This window comes from Populus nigra, chromosome 6, assembly GCF_951802175.1.
Source record: "Populus nigra chromosome 6, ddPopNigr1.1, whole genome shotgun sequence".
NCBI lineage: Eukaryota > Viridiplantae > Streptophyta > Magnoliopsida > Malpighiales > Salicaceae > Populus > Populus nigra.
In genome coordinates this window covers 16,337,123-16,355,184 of record NC_084857.1, presented here as the reverse complement: position 1 = coordinate 16,355,184, position 18,062 = coordinate 16,337,123, and the positions used below count along the sequence as shown (strand labels likewise).

The window sequence follows — 18,062 nt, the reverse complement described above, 5'->3', positions numbered from 1 at the left end:
TTTAAAAAAATTATTTTGATGTATTTCTAAGTAAAAAACATTTAAAACTGCTACCTTTACCATAATTCCAAACAAACCTTTAAAGTTAACTCTTAATTAAAAATTTTCTCTACATTGTATTTTTATTTATATTTAAACGATTATATTTATATGATAAATTAATTTAGATAATTTATGGGTGTCATATTTTTTTACCCGTTATATTATAGGAAAAGGTAAATCAAGATTGAATTTTTTTTTCAGTTTAATTTGTATTTTATATAAATTTATAGATATTTTGAGTTAAAAAAATAATATTTTAAACCGAAAAAATGCTTTTATGTGTTTTCATATGAAAATAAATTAGACGATGAATTTTTAGATCCAAGAATCTCTAGCTTAATTTTTCAGCCATTTTTTTTTATAGTATGCAACTAGGCATTAGATAATACATCGTTTATTTTTTTTTATTGAAACAAAAAATCAAATAACATTTCATTCACCTTTTTAGCTAATAAAAAAATGAGGGCCAAGCATGCAAGCCTTGCCCTTTAATTTTATGAGCTAGGCGTGATGGGCCTCACAAGGGCAGCCTTGTGGTCTTTGTTTTTTAAGCTTGTTTTTAATTTTTATTTCATTAAAATGAAAAACTTAAAAAACATATTAAGAATATAATTTTATTAAATATTATTCAATTTATATTTAGTTTTTAAATGACATTATAACTTCTTTTGTTCTTATAAAGTTACCGGCTTTTTTAGTGCAGTCCTTTGTGATTTGTTTTTTTTTTCTCCTAAAATTTTATTTACTGGGTTTTCTATGCAATTGTTTTTTTATTATGACATGATTATATAAAAAAGAATTCAAAAGGCTATAGTTTCTTATTTTTATATTTTCCAATATATCTGAAGCATGATCATCAAAAAAATATTATTTTTTAATATACTTTTATGATTTTGATAATTGTTTGCTTCAAATAATAAACATTATGATAAACAATTTGGGAAAAATATTAGGCACATTAATAGAATGAAAATGTTTTAATAAAAGAAATGCATTTTTTATTCTTATTTTGAATCATCTAGAGTCTTGTGAAAACTATGTTTTTGGGTCAGTAAAATCAGTTAATAAGAAAAAAAAAGAATTATACTAGAAAAATTATTTCATTTTGATAGAATTTAGATTATTAAAGGCATTGGCATATAATTAAATTAAAATGCGTTGCGAGTGCTCTTATATTTTTTTGCATTGAAAAATATATTTTAACCTGACAGTGATGGAGTCTTGCTAGAATTTGTTTAGGAATACAGTCTAACCTGCATTTTCAAAATTAAAAAAAACTAAAAAAAAACAAACAAACACATGCTTTTAATGCTTCTGATTTCTTTGAATACGCAGCGTGAATGTTGTTTCCAAACGATCACTAAGTTGGCTAAGAAGTTCTAAAAGAGTTGACTTTCAAAAAATGGTAACAAATTGACTACCTTTTGTTTTTAGCACATTTTTTTTTTTTTAAATATTGGATAAAAAAAAAGACGATTAAAATAATACAGTAAAATAACACATTTTATATAAATTATAATTAAAAAATAAAACTTTTATAATTTGTTATTATTCATAATAGTAACAGCAGATAAAAAGTATTAAATGGCCAAAACAAAGAAGACATTAGAGAGAAAAATAAAGAAAGAAAATGACCTTAGAAATATATCAAAGTTCTGATTATAACATCATCGTTTCTATCAAAAATATTTCAATGAGATAAATCCAAAAACATTAACAAAGATTATACTAAAGAAGGTCATCAACAGTAACGTGAGTGAGCCACACTTGCTATCAAAGACAAGTGAGCCACTCGTATCTTTGGTGGCTAATGTGGTCCACTTGGGTCACCGTTGATTACCTTGCTTAGTGTCGTTAGACTCATTCCGTTAAGAAATTTTTAATGATACCAATAATATTATAATTGAGTTTTTGATGTGTCTTTAATTTTCTCTCGTTTTTATCTGTCCTATCTATCTAGTAATTGTTTTTTTTATATTGAATATCACTATTTTAAATAGCAACAATTTATAAAAATTATAATTTTCAATCATAATATGTATAAAATGTATTATTTTATTAATTGTTTTCACTGTGCTGTTCTGTCGATATTTTTAATTAAATATGGTAAATTCTTTATAAAAAATCTATCAAATTATAAAGCGACTGAAGTGGATGTCAGATCAGTGTAAGATACAAAATTTAATAACTATACCAATTTCTCATCAAAATAACATACTTTTATCCGTACACACACTTCCATCAATTACGAGCTTTACATGTTGATTTTTTATTTTTGATTTTTTTATTTTTGTGCTGTGTGTGTGTGTGTGGATATTCGCATGAAAAAGGGGTTCATTGGGACTTTCATTAAGCAAATATGGAATAGCTGGGTGGTCCGCGGCAGAGCTAACCTTTTAGTTTTATAAAAAAAATTGAATCCTGACGCTGGCAGGACTGATGCTATTTTGATCCTGTACAACAAATGATCCAAGACTATTTTGGATTATCAAGAAAGCAGGATCGGAGGATAATTGGATCTCATGAGTTGAGGTGTGACAAGAACTCAGGCAGGAGCCCAAGCGTCACATGTGCGCTTCGTCTGCCAGCACACAAGCAGGAGCCCAAGCGCCACGTATGCCCAGTGGTGTGACAAGAACTCAGGCAGGAGCCCAAGCGTCACATGTGCGCTTCGTCTGCCAGCACACAAGCAAGGACCCAAGCGCCACGTGTCCCACGTGGTTTTTCTTTGATAGTAATAACATTTTTTAAAATTTTATTAATGATGATGATGATGATGATAATAATAATAATAATAATACTAGTAGTAGTTTTTAATTTTACCTTTCAAATCAAATCTATGGTTATTTTTCAATATTAACAATAATGTTTTTGGTAATTTAGTAATTATTTTATTAATAATATTAATTATAATAAAAATAATAATATTCATAACAAAAATAATACTATTTTTAATTTCAAGAATATTTAGAACACAAATAATAATATTTTTTTATATGAATACTTTGTATTATAAAAATAATAATAATATTTACAACGCAAATTATAATATTTTGTATATTAATACTTAGAATTGTTGAATATTTTTAATAATATTGCACCATGAGTTCACTTTTTATTTTTATAAAAAATATCATAAAAATTGATAATATAAATAATAATATGTTTTCAATATTAATAATAATATTAATTATACTAAAAATAATAATATTTCTAAAATAAATAATAATATTTAGAATCTTAAGACCAAGAACCTTAGGTCCAGCGTAAAACCCAAGCATCAGGTGTCCTCAGTCATAGCTCAAGCGTCACAAGTGTACTTGGGGTGTCCAGCCCCAAGATAGTGGCATCACATGTGCGCAGTGGTGTGCCAAGCATTGAAGCAGGAGCCTAAGCCCTATGTGTTCAGTTGGTTTACCAGCACACAAGTAGGCAGCCCAAGCGCCACGTGTGTGTTGGGTCTGCCCAACAGTAAGGGTGATCATTTTTTGTTCGGTTCGGTTCGGTTTTTACTCGAAAAAAACAGCCAAACAAAAAAAAAAGACTTGAAACCGAACCGGAACCGGCCTAAATTGGTCGGTTCCAGTCTGGTTTTTTATCCAAAAAACCAGACAAACCTATAAGCTTATTTTGGGCTTTTTAATAGGCTTTTTAATGGGCTTCTAATGGATTTCTATTGGGCTTACAATTAATGTTGATATTGTCTCATTTTCTTTGAAGATTCCAAATATATTTAATTTTTTTACCCCTAAATATTCAATTGTATTAAATTATTATTATCAATCTTATGTTTATTAAATTTTTTGGCCAATGAATATTCATTTATATGAAATTATTAATGTCAATCTTGTGTTCAATATATTTTTTAACTTACTAATATTTTTCTACTTCCGAAAAGTTTAAATAAATAACACACACTCACAATCACACACCAATAAGTTAAAATTCAAATTACAAACCATTTCCTTCAAAGGGCTTAACGAAAAAACAACAAATAACATTATCATAAAACACTCCAAGTCATAAAAAATAAATCTTCATGTGCACATCGTCTTAATAAAAAAGCACTTCAAGAGCATTGCACTTTGATTCCTGAAATTCATAATCTAGAATTATAACATGATAAATTAAATCAGAAGATATAAAAATAAAAAAAGATAGTTATACCATAAGTTTTCAATAAATACATCATAATTTGTGAACTAATTATCATCCATTGCTAGATGCAACTTTCCACCAAATTCTACAAAATAAAATATTAAACATGTTAGAATAAAAATGTGTTAATTAATAAATCATAAAATAAAAGGTATAAGTTTTTAAGAAACATTACCTGATTCAAGATTTTCATAGGTTTCAAAATCAAGGTTGTATTATCAGTTGGAATTGGACCATGATGCAACCAATTTTGACAACAAATAAGTGCTTGAACTGTTGCTGAAGATAGAGAACTTCAAAATTGGTCGAGTATACGACTACCTGTGCTAAAAGCTGATTCGGAAGCCACTGTGGATATAAGAATAGCCAGAACATGTTGTGTAACTTTCAAAAGTATCTTCTATTTTGAAGCATTAATCTTCCACCAACCCAAAATATCTAATTTATCATCATTAGGATCCTCACAACCATCAACCAAATACCTCTCAACCTCATTTCTATTTTCCACATTCTCTTCTTCCTGTAAGTGCCTTTTGAACGGAGCTAAAGTGTTAACATTACCTCCATATCAACAATAGCATCATTAACATCTTGTTTATGCCTATTATTATCTACCACTTCATCAGCTTTCAAATAAAACTTATACAAGCTCACCAAATTATCTCTCACTTTTTTTGTTAGCAATAGTGCTTTGTCATAATCATACAACTCACCAAAATAAAATTTCACGTATTTCAACTTAAGATGTGGATCCAAAACATTAGCCACATACAATAAAAAAATTCTGATTTGCTTCACAACCCCAATACTTCTCAAACTTACTCATTATGTTCATCGCCATTCCACCCAAAAGATTATCTCTACTTTTACACAATTACAACAAGTTTATATGCATGTAAATCAATTCATTGAAGAAAGAATTTGATGTAACATGCAATGAGCCAGAAAATTTCAATGTAACCATGTAAAAGATCTTTAAAAACTTCAGCAAAGTTCTAGCATTTTCCCAATCCTCCAAACTAGGTGGCCCTATGTTTTTTTTTTATTTCCCTTTGAATCAACCTCCAAAAAGTAACTCACATACCTAGGTTCACTTTGATCTAACCTCACAAACACCTTTTCAAACTTTTCAGCAACTTCTAACATAAGATAAGTTGAATTCCATCGAGTTGCAATATCCAAACACAATGATTTCTTACACTTTATATGCAACTTTTCTGCACACTTCTTAAATGTAAGTAGCCTAGAGGGTGAAGATATCACAAACCTAATTGCATTTCGAATCTTAACTACCGAAACATTCATCTCTTTCAGACCATCATATACAATGAGGCTTACAATGTGTGCACAACATCTAACATGCAAATGTTCATTTATATTAGTTGGCCAATCTTTCATCACATTCTTTAAATATAAAATAGTAACACTATTAGAGCTTGCATTGTCTACTATAAAAGTTAAAAGTTTATCAATCCCCCAATCTAATAAACAATTCTCAATAACTTGACCAATTAACTCACCCATATGATTGGAAACTTGACAAAAATTCAAAATTTTTTTATGCAAATTCCATTCATTATCAATCCAATGAGCCGTTAAGGATATATAGTTAATGTTTTGGATTGATGCCCATGTATCTGTTGTTAAGCATAATCATTGACCCTTAAGAACTCTCTTTAATCTTTCCTTCTCTTCAGCATAAAGTTTCAAACAATCTCTCATAACAGTGAAACGAGAAGGAATATCAAATCTAGGTTGCAAGGTCCTTAAATTATCTAAAACCCTTACCATCCATAAAATTAAATGGCAACTCATCAATTATAACCATTTTTACTAGTGTCTTTCTGCATTCATCATAATCATAACCTATTGCCTTAAGAGTTCCCATACTTTGATCTTCTAATTCACCCCCTACTTTATTAGGTTCTAATAGCAAAATTTTTTGCTTCTTATCAACCACAAAAGAAAATTTTTTGCATACTTTCAAATGACTCCACATATTACTTGTCTCATTAATAATAGTATGACATGCATAATCCTTTCCACAATAATTACATTCAGCTTTAGGGGTTGTAGGATCACCATCAAGTTTTGTAAAATAATCCCAAATTTGTGACTTTTTTTTTATCATCAACATTTCTTTTTCTAGATGCAAGGACTTGAAGTTGTTTACCTTTATTTTTCGTGGTGGATCCTGCAGTAGTTGATGTTGGGTTAGTGTTTGAAGCTGGGGCAATGGTTGATGTTGGGGTAGTGCTAGTGGATGAAGCATTTTAATTTTGAAGGTTTTCCATTTGTAATTACCAAATGCAAATATGTTCATTATCACTTGCACAATTCTTTTCAGCACTTAATAAACATAAAGATTAAAATCATGTTTAAAAATTAAAATGAAACAAATATTACAGAAGTAACATGTCAAAACAAGCTTAGAAAATCTATCAATGGAAGAAAAATAATTATAGAAGTAACAGAATAATGAAAACAAGAATAACATGATTTTAATGAATATAAAATGCCAATCAAGATCATCCAAAACATAATAATGAATACATTTTACAGAATGACAAAACAAAACCGAATAAAAAAAACCCATCAAAACAAAACTAGTTTGCAGAATCAAGTCAATCAACACAGGCTTATAAATATGATTTTAATCAAACTACTTGGTATGACCTTATAAATCAACCAACACAGCAACAAAATCAACAATTCGTCTGTTTTTAGTAATCAACCAACAAAGCAACAAAATCAACACAACAACAGGCTACAGCAACAGAATCAACACAACAACAGCAACATAATCAACACAAGTTTACAGTAGTAGATATTAAAATTACATTTACAAAACAACAAAATAAACTGCAAAATCACATGTAAGATTCTGAAATTACATGTATAAGAGAGCTTTAATCCTAAACTACAAACAATTGTAAGAAGTAAGAACAACAATTTTGATTAAAAATAATCATAATCCTAAACTGCTAAATCCCTTCTATTCAAACAAAGTAAAAAAAATTCGTTTTAATTACCCAAATAGCTCTAAATTCTAATTTAAACCTAAACCAAAATTCATCACCTAACAAAATTGATTAAAAATAACAATAAGATTAACTGTATGAATTAATTAAAAAGGAGAAAAAAAAAATTAAAACTCACTGGTTTTTAGAGGTTGAGGAAATCAGAAAACGTCGGTCTGATGGAAACACCGAGTCACCGACAGTGTTGATCTAATGGAGATTGAGGAAGAAAAGTATAAACAATAAGCTTAACTGTATTAAAAATAACAATAACCTTAACTAAATTAATTAATTAAAAATGAGAAAAAAAATTAAAACTCATTGGTTTTGAGAGGTTGAGGAAACGACGGTCTGATGGAAACACGGACTATTTTGGTCCAGTTGAGACTGAGGAAACGTCGATAGTCGATCTGTGTTTATGTTTTCTTAGTCTATGAAGAGTGGAGAGTGGAGAGGGAGAGGCGAAGAGGCGAGAGGGGACGGGTTGCGGGTGCTCTGGTACGGGGGCGGCCTTAGCAGAAGCCAGAGAGGGCGGGGGACCAAGGGGACGACGGGTGTCTCTGAGTAGTGAGAGGAGAGATTGTTTGAAAATTGAAATTGAAATGTTTAGGTTTAGGGTTAGCGGAGAGTAAACTGGAGAGAAGAGAGGGGCGCGTCGCAACTTTTTCTATTTATACTAGCCTAGCCTGGAGACCTTTTTTTTTAATCGGTCCGTTTAACCCGGTTTCTGCACTATAAAACCGAAAGCCGAACTGAACCAGGGTTTTTTCTACATTATCTAATCGGCTTAATCGGTTTTATTTTTCAGTTCGGTTTTTTCGGTTAATTTTTTGTTGGTTTTATCGGTTTACTCGGTTTGTCGGTTTTTTGAACACCCCTACGCAACAGTGTTGGGTCAAGCTACCAAGTTAGACCTAATAACTCTTGGTAAAGGATGAAATGTCTTCAGTCGCAATTGTTGACTCAAAACATAGCAAAGCAATGCCCCCCGCCCGGGCAATTGGCTAATCATAGTGTCCTGGCTTATAGCTAAGTGTCAGCGCTAGGTGTCTGCTTCCAGGGCCTTGTAGCCCCACCAAAATCTCAATTGACCATTTTCTCCTCACTCAAAAAGACAACCCTACCCCCTGCAGTCTTTGATAGGGGTGAGCAAAAAAAATTGAAAAACCGATTAAACCGAGATAATAAAAAAAATATCCGAGAAAACTAACCGTAAAAAAAAACCGATTAGAAAAATTAAAAATTTTTTGGTTTGGGTTGTTTTTAAAAGGCTGAAACAATATAAACCAAACTGAACCGATTCAAATAGAAATAAAAAAAACCGGTACTATAAATACCTTCCAAACCCATCTACAGTTCAACATTTCAGTCTCTTCTTTTAACCTAGCTCCCCCTTCTCACTCCCTATTTATCAAATCTTCATCTTTTCTCTATTCTCTCTCATCTACAGTTCTAGATTTCAGTCTTTTCTTCTAACCTAGCAAACCTAGTCGCCCCCCCTCACTCCCTCTTGATCAAATCTTTATCTCTAATCTCTCCCATCTATAGATCTACTTTGTACTTTCTTCTTCTAACCCTAGCAAATCCAGCCGCCCCCCCTCCTTTTTGTTCAATCTCTCCATCAGATCATCATCTCTCCAATCGACAGATCTACTTTTTAGTTTCTTCTTCCAACCCTAGCAAACCCAACCGCCGCCCCACTCCTTCTTATTCAATCTCTCGATCAAATCTTCATCTCTCAATCTTTCTGTCTCTAAATTAAAACTAGCAGTCACTCCTTCAAGTTCTTTGTCTCTCCAAGTTGGATGAGAAATTTGATGCTGTCTATTCTCTTTTCTAGATTGTTTTTTCTTTTTAGTTTTTATCAATTTATATTAACCTATTTTGTTAAACTTTTTAAGTGAACTATTAAAGAGAACCAGATACATTTTTATTGTTCATGCTTGCGCGCCTCAAAAGTTGGTTTTTTTTCTCTACAGTTTCTTCTCACTTGGTTTATGAGAAAATACAAACAATAAAATATTGAAGGCATATGGTTTACTTAACAATAATATTAAAATAGTAACATCTTTTCTTTTGTTTTTTTGAGTACTAGGAGAGAGACAGTTGATGCGTTTTATTTCAATTTCAAAGACTCCTGCAAATTGTATTTCTTTAGTTTTATTAGAGGCATTGCTTTCTTGGTTTAAGCCTATTGTTTTCAAGGCCTTAATCATTTCCATGTTATTTGCTGTATAATTTTATTTTGGATTTTGATTAGAGTTGATTGGTTTGAGAAAACCACTGGGTGTAAATTAAAAGATATTTCTTCTGTCATTTGAGATAAATCCTGGTAAAGGAAAGTTAAAACAATGAATATAGGTTTTTTTTATATCAATTACAAGCTTTTTAAATGACCCCATCAAAAGTCATAAAAAAGCCAAAAAAATTAAACTGGTTTTTCCGGTTTTCTCCTTCAATTAACTGAACCAAACTGAACTGAAACTGGTTGGTTAAAACCGGTTCAGTTTTGTTTTTTTTAATTGGTTTGGTTATTTTTTTAGATGAAAACCATACCGAACCGAAAATGCTCACCCCTAGTCTTTGCAACTTTTTGTGGCAAGGGTAGCCCTGCCATTACGCCTCCCCAACCCACAATGCTTGTAGCAAAGAGGAAACCCAAACAGTGCAGTTTACAGTGAAAGCACTCATATGCTGTACCCGAGCAATAATGCAGAATATGTAGCAAAACTACTGTGTAATTCCACAGTTAATTGTGTCTTGATCTACAGTGTGCATGTATAATAAGTCCACAATGAATTGTGTCTTGATCCACAATGCATGCATGTACAGTGAAAAACCCACGTGTTTTAGAGTTATGATAATGAAGGGCTAACCATGTAGAAATTTTACAAATTTCATGGAGTATTTAATTATATTTTAGATTTTAGTTTTTCTTAAAAATTAAATATGATTGGAAAAAATGTTCAGTGAACATATTTTTAATTTTTTTTAGCAGGTTATAAATTTTACTTCTACTTTTTTATACCTATTTTTTTCTTCAAAGTGAGCACAATAAATAATTAATATAATTCAATTAGTTATTTTATAATTTGTTAGTGTATATGTCATGTAATCAATCAGTTTGTTACACGTGATATTTACTTTGTTTATATGAACTTATTTAATTTTAATAAATTCTTTATTTAATTTTAATATTCATCTTATATTTAATTAATAAATATAATATTTGATTAATAAATTTAGAGTGAAGATAAAATTTTTAGGATAAAAATGATTTACATTTAAAATTAAATAAGTTTACAAATATTAGATTCATTAATTAAATATAGGGTGGATATTAAAGATAAAAGTATTTATTAAGATTAAATAAGTTTATATTAGTCCATGTCCATATGGTTAATTGTACACGTCTAATAAGTTTGGGCCAAAAGTCTAATTTCACCAAACTTTTCGGGATATGGAAGTAATTAAACTTTTTGCTTAGCCCAATAAGATCTAAAATTTTCTCTCATCTGGACACTGATACCCTTTATTTCTTTGATTTGTCTAGAACAACGACAAACGGGCACGCGTCCACAAAAATTAGGTTCGTCTCCGCTTCCAGATCCGCCAACCCGTTCCGTGGGCACATGTCAAAAAGTTATTTTGACAAAGACTTTAGCAAATAATTAAAATAATATAATGCTATGAATAATCAAGGATTCATGACACGCAATGGTTTGTGTCGTTTTGAGGCATAAGCACCTGCCAAGTGCCACCCCTCTCCCCGGCTCGGCTTGGTGGTTTCGACCGTTAGTTCAAACTTGTTTATTTATAGCGTGAATAATGTCGGCCCACACGACAACAACACACGTGGATAGAAACAAAGTGCCTTTCATTTGTAGTTTGTCCTCCTTGCCTTTCTTCCAAATCAAGCAATGCCCCCACAATTTAAAGCATGAAAAGTTCAAATTCCAAAGGCATACCGAGAGAGTGGAACCCTAAATAAAATGTCAACTGGTCCCCATTAGCAACTACCATGAACTAGGTCGTTGGAAATGGATCGAGTTCCCTTTTTGAAGAAATTAGGGATCGAATTGAACTTTTTTTTTTTGATAAATCTTAGCGACCTCATCGCCGGGACTTGTTCAAGCTTTCCTATAAAGCTATTAATCTCATTGATATTTTATTAATAAATATAATATTTGTAAACTTATTTAATTTTCGTTGTAAATTATTTTGTTTTTCAAGAACTTAAACTTCATTCTATATTCATTTATTAAATATTCAATGATTATTAAAACATGCTCCATAAGATTAAAACACTGGCACCAGCAGACACCGGTCAGAACATAAATCTTAAAGGAGAAAACAGATGCGGAGATTTACAACAAAATCGTTCAACGAAGCAATAAAGGAATCGTGCTATAGTGATATTCCAAGCAGACAAAAATTTTGGAGCATTATTTATCTGGGGCATGGAGCAACCGGCATCATATTGACCCTCTGCCCTGACAATAGCAAAATCATTTTTGCTCGTGGCTTCTTCCTTTTGCTGGTGAGCAGGCATCCCTGTTACCATTGAATCACCAAGTGCTTTCAAACTAGCATATTTCAGAGGCCGAAATAGAATGTATATAGTTCATGTAATGGTGAAGTTGCACGGATATATAACAAAACTGCGGTACCCTGACCATTGTATATCATAAAGGAACTCCTGGTTTAGCAAAATCCCCGGCCGCTGAGTCACCAAAGGAAAACAAGTCAAGGAAATGTTCAAAGACAAACAAATGAGCAAGTCTATCGGAAGTGCGGATGGGAATTGAAAATCAAGAACAAGATTTACGACACCATTGTTAACTAGGGTTAAAATAGTTGGACAAAAAACACCAGAGATTATACAAGTCACATAATCTAATTAGAAATTGTTGCTCAATTTTTTTCAAATTCATCATTTCCTCCAACTGGTAAATGCGTTCAACATTGAAGCTTGCATACATACTCCCAGTTCAACAGGCACTTGATATAAGAAAGCATGACCCTCAAAGATGACATCTAACGGAGACATCTTTGATTAAATTTTGGTTTATAAAAGAGTGACAATCTTTCTTCCCAATTCCTACCTGGTTCAAAAATACACCCAAACCTATATTGTTATAGCTTTTCAATGTTTCCTTTTAGAGATTACCAAATGACAATCCAGCCAATTCACTGTACTTTACAACCATTGAGCCTCCATTCTGATGTAGAACAATAAAAAGGTCTATCCCCAAGGCCCAAGTCCATCCAACATGCTCTCACTCACAACTTTTTCTGGAGCCATGTTTATTACCATTCAATGCTATACGAGTATACAAACATTTCAACCCCATAAACTTTGGAAAGAAAATACACTTGAGTTGTCTTTGATGACAACCAAACAAAGCAAGTATCATGCAATGCAAGGACTCTTGGCAAATCTAGCAGCAAATACACCTACACTAAATATCATTTATCATAGGCAAGAACCTCATTAATCTTTTATGAGCTGAGGTTCCAATGCTAATATTAACCACATAGAACTCAATTGTGAAAATCAGAACAACATTCACGAGTAACAAAAACTAGTTCAACAACTGCGCATTGCATTAGAATCACCAGACCACGGCAAAAAAAAAAAAACTTAATGCATTATGAGCTCACCGTTGGACGATGACTGAACTAGAATAACATGCATATCTGCATTGTTTGGAGGAAGCTGCAATCGAAGTGGATAAAGCTTTGCATTCAAGGGACTACGAGTACACACAACAATATCCTCAAGGCCCGTGTCTTCCTTCAATTTTTGAGTCAACTCATCAACCCCATTTCCCTTAAAATTCAATGAGTAACCCACCGTTGCATCATCATCAACCTCACCACTCTCATCAGCCACATGGTAGTATATCGTCCTCCCTTCTGATTTCCTCGGCGAAGTCACATGAGAATCACTCGACTGTCCATTTCAAAAACAAATTACCACCAAGCAGAGAAAAAATAAAAAAGAAAAAAAGAACTAACTAAATTCAATCAAATCAGCAAATCGAGATCAGAATTACCTCCTGTCTTGAAAAATTTCCTGATTTGATAGAGAGAGAAGTTGGAGAGGTGGACTCGAAATCCAAAGAATCGGCATGAGACATGATTTTGTTCAGATCAGGCGCATGACCAGTATGAGACTGATGTACTTGAATCTCCAGAACATCAACATCCCAAAGGACCCAATCTTGTGTAGAAGTCCTATGAGGGACGTCATGAGTAACCGAGTTTCTCCAAGGTGGCAATCCCCCATTGGCTCTCAAGAAGTTCCCATATCGGGTCTTGAGCTTCATCTGACCCCCTTCTCTAACGGGCTCCCACTCGACAGACGAGTCAAGGCGTCTGGGAAGAGTCTGAAGGACCTTGCGACCCGTCATGCCCAAAAGAAAAGGCTGATTAGAAGCAGTGAGATATTTACCGTAGCAGGACTTGAGGCGGATGATGAAGTCAGATCCAGGTACAAGTTCGACAATCCATCTGGCAGTCTTGGAGGATCCGTCTCGGTCTTGGATCACGGACTCCTCATCATCTTCGGCGAGAAGGTACTTGTCATGGTGGCTGCGGAGACGGACGGCTTTTGCTTTGTGAAAGAAATCCATCCCTGACCGGAACTTGGTGGAGTTGGTCTGTGAAAAGTTGTTCAAAAGAAGAAAAAGACTAGATATTAACGAAGAGTCGTAGGTGAAGTTGAGGATAAGAGAGAAGCGGTGCTGTGCTGTGCTGTGCTAGATCTTTGTTTTGGTTTCTTGGGTTTTTCTTCGATCTGTTCTGCTCGCAAGTGGGGAAAGGGATGGGTGTTGAGATAGTTTTTAAATTAAGAGTAAACGGTCAGCTTCAGGCAGCTACGGTAATTCGGACACGGCAATTACGTGGCCTTTTCGTGTCAGTCATGATTTCTGGTCGATTTTCGGACATAAGTTCAGGTTCAGTGATCGATTGGGAGGGTATTCTTAGTTTTTTATTATTTAAAAATTAATTAAGTTAATACTTTTTTAAAAAAATTATTTTCCATATTAATGTACTAGAATAACCTTAAAAATTGACAAAAAATTTTTAGTTTTAAGCTAAAATAATTTTCAAAAATATTAAAAATATAGTTAGACTACAATGTTAAATATTATTGGTTCTATAAAAGAAATAATTTTATTTGTTTTGAAGTTTAAAATTATTTGAAAATAAATTATAAATTATTTAAATAAATACTTGAAACTTAAACCTAAATAATAAAATAAAATAAAATAAAAATCTTAATCAGTATCTTTGGGATAGGTTACAGATTCACACTTGTAAGAGAAACAACACATGTAAAATGCCGTGAGGATTTTAACTTGATCTAAATGATAGAATAAAGAATCATGTTTGTTTTTATTAAAAAATAATTTAATATATCTAATTTTTTCTTTTACCTCGGTCTTATCAACTTGGAGAGAGAGAAAATTATTTTATTACCAGAGTGTATATTGGGAATCCGGAGTAGTCGGCTTGTTTGACCTTATGCTTTTTTTTTTAATCTCTCCTCTAGATTCGCATTTCATTTCACCTGAAGCTTCCTTGCGTCCACATTCCAAATATTTCCAAGTATTAAGAATACTTTTTTAAATTTTATCAAATAAAAAAAATATATTTCTTAAATTGAACGTCATGATCAATAGAATTTGATCGAAAAGTATAATTGGAATTGTTAATAATATATATATATATATATATAGATTAATATTTTTATAAGAAAACGAGAGAGTAAAATAATATCCGGTTCGGTGTGAGTTTGTTTTAAACAATAAAGACGAGAAGAGAAGGATGGTTTGTAGAATCTGGATAGAGTTTCAGAGAGAATAACCTTCTTCTTCTTCTTCTTCTTCTTCTTTCTTTCTTTGGGTGGTTTAGGGCAACTAATGATGTCCAATCTCATCCGTTGAAGCACTTGGGACATCAGATGAAGAAGAAGGACGTGCGCACTGCAATTGGCTATCATTCTCCGATTGGAGACAAAGACGTGTACCCACCAAATCAGTGTCGCTAAGGAAGCGCCACGAAAGAAATGAAGGAGTGCAAAGTTGACCATATCAATACGCAGTGGGGCGTAGTGCCCCTTTCTTTCTTCTACTACTGTTTCTGTTTCTGTTTCTTCTTACCACCTTTTTCTAGTGTGAAAGGGTGATATTGCGTCTTATCCTCTTCTTCTTTTTTTTTTTTTTATTATCAATACCTAAACCAGCTTATATATACACAACTAATCCTTCGAGATTCTAAAATTAATAATAAGATAAGTATCTAATAATCATGAGATTTATAACATACTTGAACTAATAATTTCTAAAAAATAAACTCAAAACCTGACCAATTAAACTACACCCTTCGTAATCATGTTACATCTTTTTTTTTGTTTTTTTGCGTCTTATATTTTTTTGTTTTGTTTTTTATTCAAGTGGAGTGTTCGAATCAGCTTATGTGTTTCTCGAATAAATTTTACAAGTCATGAAATTAACAACCAAATAAATCTCTAATGATTATAAATATTAGCAATCTCAAGACTTAAACTTAAAATTATAAAAGAAAAACAAATTTTTTTAATCACAAACTCTTAATACTCAATCAACACTCGAATCATCTCTTGGTGGCGTTGAACCAAGAATCTTGTCTCCCATTCCCTCTTTTCCCACCTCGAATCTTTATTTACCTAAATTACAATGATTCCTTTATTATTATTATTATTACTATTATTATTATAAGATTTATACTAATCGTTTTCAAATTACCCCTAGGGAAAGTAGGGAATTTTTTTTAAAAGAATTAAAAGCATCTTCCATCCTGAGTTGTTATCCTTAAGTATTATCAGTTAATGTATTATCATCCCTTTTTAAAAAAAATATTTTTGATCATTAATATTCAATATTTCATAGCAAGTTCTGCCAAGAGATCGAGTTTGCACATCATCAACGATGACAAGGATACACCCAAAGCTAGTTTTTTTTTCTCTCTCTCTCAATCAAGCTAGGGCGGGCACACATAAAATCGAGTTTCTTAAATGGGGGTATCTTGAAAAGTATTTTCTCCCACATAATAACAGAAATCAATTCTCGTATAAAAAAATAAAATAAAAAGTTCAAATGATTTTTAGATTTTTTTTTCTTAATTTTTTTTAATTTTTAATCCTTTTTTTTGAAGGCATGCATTTTTAATGATTAATCAGTTCATAAAATTGCACTAAACCTACACCGTGCTCTTAATTATATCACCACACACTCTATCTGTTAGTGACTAATTGGGTAACTATATATTTTAAGGGTTTTTTTTGTATAATTTAAACAGAGAAAAATAAACTTATAAAAAAAGATATTTTCTGCATAGCCTTGAAAAAAAAAGAAGAAAAATAGTGAAGCGATTAATAAACAAAATGAAAAATAGGCTCAAATTAATCAATTATCTCAGATGACCGTAATTAAATTCCAAATAAGATAATTAACACCAAATTTAATTTACCGAGTTTAAAGAAAAGAAGAACGTACCTTAGTTGAGAACAAAGACAATCTTGGAGACATTGACTTTACTAGGGTCAATCTCGGAGTCCTCCCGGACGACACAACCGATATCGGAGACCCGGCTTCCGATCCCTTATAATCATCCGAAATAGCGTCAAGAACATCATCGGACACTGTAGAAAAGCTCGACATAGACGACAAGTAATCCTTCAAGGAATCATTTCCAATCTCTTGTACCGCCTCAATATCCCAAAGAATCCATTTTCTCGTCGAACCAGTGTGTGGCTCATCGTGAGTCACCGAGTTTCTCCACGGCGGTGTCCCTCCGTTAGCTCGCAAGAACTTGCCACACCAGCTCTTAAGTTTAACCTGAAACCCGTCTCTTATAGGCTCCCACTCCAGCTTCCAGTTGTCAAAATTATTTTCAGACAGCTCTGTCTGGATCACTTTCTTCCCTGTCATGCCTAATAAAAAGGGCATGTCAGAGGCTGTGAGGTATCTGCCATAGCAGCTTTTGAGACGAATAACATGGCTTTTTTCATCGACTAACTCCACGAACCATATGGCTGCTTTGCGTGACGAGCCGTGTCGTGTTTGACGAGCAGTTTCTAGGTCTTCGTCTGCGATCAAGTACTTTTCAAGGTGGCTCCGGAGCTTAACTGCCTTTGTTTTGGTAAAAAACTCCATCAACAATCGAAACTGCAGTCCTTAATTATAAGCCCTATCCTCTTAATTAGCCAGAGACAAGAACGTCCTGCTGCTTGTTACAGAAACCTTGATAACAGATTAATAGCTCAAGGATTAATAAACAAGTAATATGGAAGGAAGATACAAGGAAGGGTTTTTGTCTCTGTGTTGGAAATGGCACAGCAGCTAGCTGGTCAGAGATGAAGGTGAAGAGAAATTTAGAAAGGTAATTTCTTTGATTATTATATAGTAATTAATTTGATCAAAAAGTATGATTGTGTTTTGGTCTTTCTTGACCTAACTATAACTACGGTTACTATAGCTAAAAAAAAAGTACTTTTCTTTCTTAGGGTGCAATTAAGGTGACGATTGCAGAAATGAGGGTGCGGTTTCTTACTTTGGACCTCGTTAATAATCTATGAAGGTTCCCATATATGCATGTGTCTTTGGGTCCCTTCAACTGTGAAGGTCTTCCTCGTTGAAACTTGTGAGTTCTCATTTTTTATTTATATGTTTTCATAGTAATTATGTCACAATTAGTCAAATTCATGGAAGAACATGTCCTAAATAACATGGCTATAACATTACTATGGCTGCAGATCCTTCCCCTGTTCTTTATTTTGTTTGCTCGGGCTAA

At 32.5% G+C, this 18,062-nt stretch overlaps 1 protein-coding gene across 1 annotated transcript; it reads right to left on the bottom strand.

Annotated features, from left to right (window-relative positions):
• Positions 1-11,496: 11,496 nt before the first annotated feature.
• On the bottom strand, positions 11,497-17,600 carry LOC133697504 (uncharacterized). Its single transcript, XM_062120109.1, has 4 exons — positions 16,766-17,600; positions 13,280-13,885; positions 12,885-13,176; positions 11,497-11,943 (listed from the first exon to the last, which is right to left on the bottom strand). Exons 1-4 carry the CDS (start codon positions 17,423-17,425, stop codon positions 11,906-11,908), a joined length of 1,596 nt encoding a protein of 531 aa, XP_061976093.1. The 5' UTR covers positions 17,426-17,600; the 3' UTR covers positions 11,497-11,905.
• Positions 17,601-18,062: the final 462 nt, after the last annotated feature.

What these genes read in the sequence shown, in the direction of transcription:
- LOC133697504 (XM_062120109.1), bottom strand. Translation starts at nt 17,425, where the DNA reads ATGGAGTTTTTTACCAAAACAAAGGCAGTTAAGCTCCGGAGCCACCTT. An exon ending in TGTCTTTGTTCTCAACTAAG is followed by an intron (nt 13,886 to 16,765) that starts GTACGTTCTTCT and finishes AACTTTTCACAG; the next exon opens with ACCAACTCCACCAAGTTCCG. An exon ending in AGTTCAGTCATCGTCCAACG is followed by an intron (nt 11,944 to 12,884) that starts GTGAGCTCATAA and finishes TTGGTGACTCAG; the next exon opens with CGGCCGGGGATTTTGCTAAA.